The 5200-nt window shown below is 40.1% G+C and overlaps 1 protein-coding gene across 1 annotated transcript; it reads left to right on the forward strand.

The window, feature by feature from the left end:
• The first annotated feature begins 207 nt into the window (after positions 1–207).
• LOC109969443 (protein S100-P-like) lies at positions 208–921 on the forward strand. Its single transcript, XM_020616331.1, has 2 exons — positions 208–345; positions 781–921. The coding sequence occupies exons 1-2, from the start codon at positions 208–210 to the stop codon at positions 919–921; spliced, it is 279 nt and encodes a 92-aa protein (XP_020471987.1).
• Positions 922–5200: the final 4279 nt, after the last annotated feature.

Consider the following 5200-nt stretch of genomic DNA (forward strand, 5'->3'; position numbering starts at 1 on the left):
GGAGCCACCACCCTTGTCAAACACTTAGAGCAATATTATCCAACGTTTTAAAACACACAGCTTATCACCTTTTCCAAACCCATTTTTCCAAAGGTATAAAAGGAGTGGCCTCTCTTCTTCCACTCCTCACACATCCACTGCTCTGGGGACTCATACAGGCCTTTGATTAACCTCTTTACCGTACTATCCACCTCACAAGCAGCAACAATGACCCAGTTAGAGACAGCCATGGCCATCCTGATGAAGACCTTTGATACATACGCTGGTGCCGAGGGAAAGACTGACACCCTAACCAAAGCAGAGGCTAAGACTTTGCTGGAGAAGGAGCTGCCTGGACTGCTCAAGGTAACGTCCACACCTGGGGAGGGATATCTGCACTGATCAGAACAACACTGATGTCTGCTCACTGAGGCTCAGCCACACTGATAAAAATATGTATTCACTAGTCTGCATAGTACAAACTCAGCGTTAAATGGTGTACAAATAATGTAAAAGAATATTTATTCTATCTAATTTGACCCATTATAATACTCATATTACCACTTACAACAGGTGTTTTCATTTTGGGTTGTTATGTCAAACCTTTATTTCCTTCATGGGCTAGAAATGATTCTTGTTAGTAAATCTGATTGTTGCAAATGTAAATGCATTTTCTATGCTGATACTGTCAATCTTTGATAACAGTTAGCTAAATGTGACTGGAAAGAGAGATTTGCTGATGTTATGTAGTGTCCAAACAGCATCCATCAGTGTTGATGGGTTTTTTTTTTGTCTGTACAGCTAGCAAAGAACAAAGATGAGGTGGACAAGCTGCTGCAAGGTCTGGATTTTAATGGAGACTCTGAGGTTGACTTCAGTGAGTTTGTGGTGATGGTAGCCGCCCTCACCTGCGCCTGCCATGACCGCTGTCTTAAGAAGTGAGCACGACGACCGCACCCTTGGGCGGGAGCCAGACGGCACCAGGAACAGCATAAATCTCTCCAGTAACTGGTTTTTGTAATGGCTGAATAAATGATTTATCTACCTGTGCATGGTTGTCAGGTGTTGTGTGTGACAGTGAATCACAGCAGTAAGAAGGTACTAAAGTACAAGTGTAGAACATATTGCTGCTATAAATGGCAAGACATGCTCTACTTTGGAAGGACGTGATGAAACTCAATCAAACTCTGCTGCATAATGTATCTAATGTTTTTAGCAACCTTGAATTGACTGTTTTCATTTTCTTAAAATGCAATGCCTTTAAACCTTTGGAGAGGTTTGTGCAAAATGGTGAATATACATACACATGTACAATATAAAAAGAGAAAAATATTAAAAGGTGCAAACATACAACTAAATACACTGAATATAACTGTGGAAGCAAAACAACTAAATACGTGTATTTGTGTGGTGGAAGAAGCACAACACAAAGGGTGACATTTACCGTAGGAGAGGCATTGCAGTTAGTGGTCAGATGACTTTACAAAACCCCTAGACTTCCTGTCTAACTAGGTGACATGCATGTGGAGCTCCACATACATCTTGTTCTCTCTTGCCAAGTGAGAGACAAGCTTTTGACATTTTTTACTGCACCTGAAGGATTAAATGACATGCCTATTAGTTGAAAAGGTACTAGCAAGCCTCAGTGCGATGATTCCATGCTATAAACAAAAAAAAGATGACATGTACGTACAAGGGTTTCAATACAGAGCTGAGCATAACACTACCATTGTATCTCTGATGCTCAGTGATCATCTCACTGCCAAGAGGTGAGAGGAGTGGCTTTTGATGCCATAGTGTCAGCCACATGTAAAATATGTAACTGCTTTACAAACAGCACCTTGCCAACATTTCAGCAGTCATGCACAGGGGCATTTCTAACTTGTGTGGGTGTGTGAATTAGCAACAAGAACAAGAGCAGGATCTTTAAACAGACCACAATGAGCTCAAGTGGTGGATTTACAAAGCAGCTCTGTGCTGTAAAGGAATAACCCACACTTCACCGCTGTGTGAATGTGTGAGTGCTTGGGAGTGCAAATGGGTGAATGGTCAAATAGTGTGAACGTGCCTTGAGTGTGTTGCAATGCATGGAAAATGCACACAGCGAACTCGGCTCCAAACATAATTTCATTGTAGGTGTTACAATGTTACAATGAAAATAAAGCTTCTTCTTCTACACTACGTCTGAGTGGAGCGGATATCCCACCAGTGTTGTATTTACAGGTGATTACTCTGACGTGCCAAGAATCACAAAAATAGCAGTGGGGTTTGGAGTTTGTGCCACAAAAATAGCAGTGGGGTTTGGAGTTTCTGACAGTGGAGGGGAAAAATTTAGAGCAGCAAGTTTGTTAATCCTCTCATTAGAGGCATCACACTGTCTCGTAATCCTCCTCTGTGATAGCTGCTGTGTCTAGGTCAGGTCATCTCTCTGTCAGCCTACCAGAGCGCTCTGACCAAGTAACACACTTCCTGCAGCTAGGATGATTGTGTAATTACAGAAAGCCTATGCTGCCCACTAGTGGCAGATACATTGTCCTGTTCAACAATCAGAGGAAGAGCTATTTCTGGAAGGCAACTAGACAATGTACAGCAGTGATACATCATCATCATCACTAGCAGGATAATTGCTTCTGCCAAATACATGACCTGTCTTTTCTGTTTGCCTGTGCTTGATCTGACAGTGCAGGCTGAGTCTGGGACCTCATGGAGCTGTCTGTGATACATGGCGGGCCTGTAATTTTGCAAGGTCATTAAGCTGAAACTCTCCTCTCTACCTCCTCCCTTGCCTTCTCTCTCTCTCCCTCTCTGCCTGGGGCATTATACAAGCTTATAGGGATTAGGTGTCCAGAGTGGAGGACAATGTGGGTCTGGAGTCAGGAGATGCAGGTGGGATGAGTGAGTTTACTGTATATGGTGGAGCAGTACTGAAGTGTATTTATATTATCATATGCCCTTTCACTTTTATTAGTAATAAAACCGTTCTCAGTCACTCATCCACAGGAAAAAACCTGACAGGACAGAAGTCTGATCATCTTCATTCAGGCTCGTTTGCTTATCCTTGTTCATTCTTATGTTTTTTATTCAAAATTTTGATTTATATTTTTCTTGATTTTTTTTTAACTGACTTGAATTTTAAGATCCCTAAAAGGTGAACTGAATGCAAGTAACTTGGAAACTGGTGGGTTTTAAAATTTCAACATCGTCATCATTAGTAGAGTTTAAGTAACCTGGAAATTGGTGGGTTTTAAATTTTCAACATCGTCATCATTAGTAGAGTTTATATGATTGAAATCAGTGTGGAAATTTTTGTTTCCATATAAACATTAGTAAATAGTTTATTAAGCATGAATACAGTTAAAACCCCTTATTAAGTGTACTTTATTAGAAAGTATCAATATATTTGATTATACATGCATTCATACTATTAATCAGTGAAATTCCTTTTACTTTCTTTTTGCTGTATTTTAAACACAAAGCCTCATACATTCCATATAGTATTACTATACTGTTTGAAGCTAGTTTCAGTACTGAGAACTATTGATACGGTGAATGAGTAAGTCTCATAAATAAACAGTCATCACCCAAAAGAAGGGAGGCGGAGGTGGGGGCATTCATTACACAATTATAAAAAACAAAACAAAACAAGGTTTCCCGTTACTAGTGTCCAATTTTGGAGTTTCCCATAGGCCTCAATCTCAAACCATGTGTCAGTGCAGGATACTTGTGCCCAGAAGTTCAGAGCAAACACACACACACACACACACACACACACACACACACACACACACACACACACACACCACTTAGTTTGGTCCACGTGATAAGGTGGTAATGAATACCTTGTTCTGTTTTGTAGCCACACATCTCTGGTCATATGAGCTGCCAGGGTGCCCAGCTCATCTTTCAGCAAGACAAACGAGACAAATACACTGCTGCTCTCTCTGTCTAAAGCTCCTCCAAGTATGTTTTCTTGTCTGGGTAGGTATCATGGGGCATCACAGGGACTGCAATATGTCTGGTACTACTGAAAGGCTACTTTACACATGACTGAATATTGATTATGTGAACTTTTAACTTGTGATGTTGTGTCAATGTAGACGTAATTAAAAAGATGGATAAAATATAGCGTCCAGATTGTGATCGTAAACAAGAAACCACAAAAGAGTGTGACACACAGTATAGATACCGGCTTTCATCAAACTCGATTTGACAGTTCTAGGTGAAAGGTTATCCAATCAGAAGCTTTGTCCCGCCCCCAAGTCGTTTGTAATGTTATATAGTGAATAAAACAAATGGTACATAGAAAGTATAGTAGTGATTTGTATATTAAATAGAGTTGACCAGATATTTAGTTTCAAAAGAGGACACGACAGGTGTCCTTGAGTTAGGTTTGAGTAATTGTAGAGGTGCGAAACAGCTATTTAAAAAAGACACAGCCGTTATTATGTAGTGTGAGATGAATAAAACAAAAATGGTCATACAGCTAAAACAGAGTAGTGATTTTGCACATTTTGACCCATGGGAAACATGAGACAATGGATGTCTGAGTTATTTATTGGGGGTAATTATTTAGATGGTAAAAACAGAGCCTATACCATATGTTCCTCATCACAGCGCTGTGTTTTTTTGTAAGAGAGGTGCAAAAACAGGGGGTAAAACACTCAGACACAAGTCTTACCCTTAGTCACTCAGGCTCTCCACACTTCGAGATGAATCCAGGTACCCCCTGAAAAGAAAAAAGAGTGATGCAATTTTATTTTTAGGCTTTACGAAAGCATGTATGTTAACCGAGGGCAATATAACATTTTACCAATATGGTGGAGGCATCGGTGGATGTCAGGCAAGTTCACATGAACCCTCAATGGTCTGGAGATTATGCCCATTCAAGGAAATCCTTAAACTCACATAATACTTAATTTTGTTAGAAAAAAAGTCTCATGAGTGAGAGCTTGCGAGATGTGTATAAATTGAGTTGCTTCGGCATAGAAATACTAGAATGTACATACACTTCATTTGTTGAGCTTTAGACCATGTCTAAGATGATAATTCACAATTGTAGATAAGTCAAAAAACAAAGAAAAGCATGCATGAATGTTTTTTTCAACATGGTGCCCGCCAAGGTTTTCTTGCTCCGCTCATGAATGCCGGCTTTTTTTTGTGTGTGTTTTTTGCTTTAGTGCAATGCTAAAATGTCATGCAAGAGGGGAGGGCTCCATGCTAG

Source organism: Monopterus albus, unplaced genomic scaffold (assembly GCF_001952655.1).
Source record: "Monopterus albus unplaced genomic scaffold, M_albus_1.0 scaffold173.1, whole genome shotgun sequence".
Classification (NCBI taxonomy): Eukaryota; Metazoa; Chordata; class Actinopteri; order Synbranchiformes; family Synbranchidae; genus Monopterus; species Monopterus albus.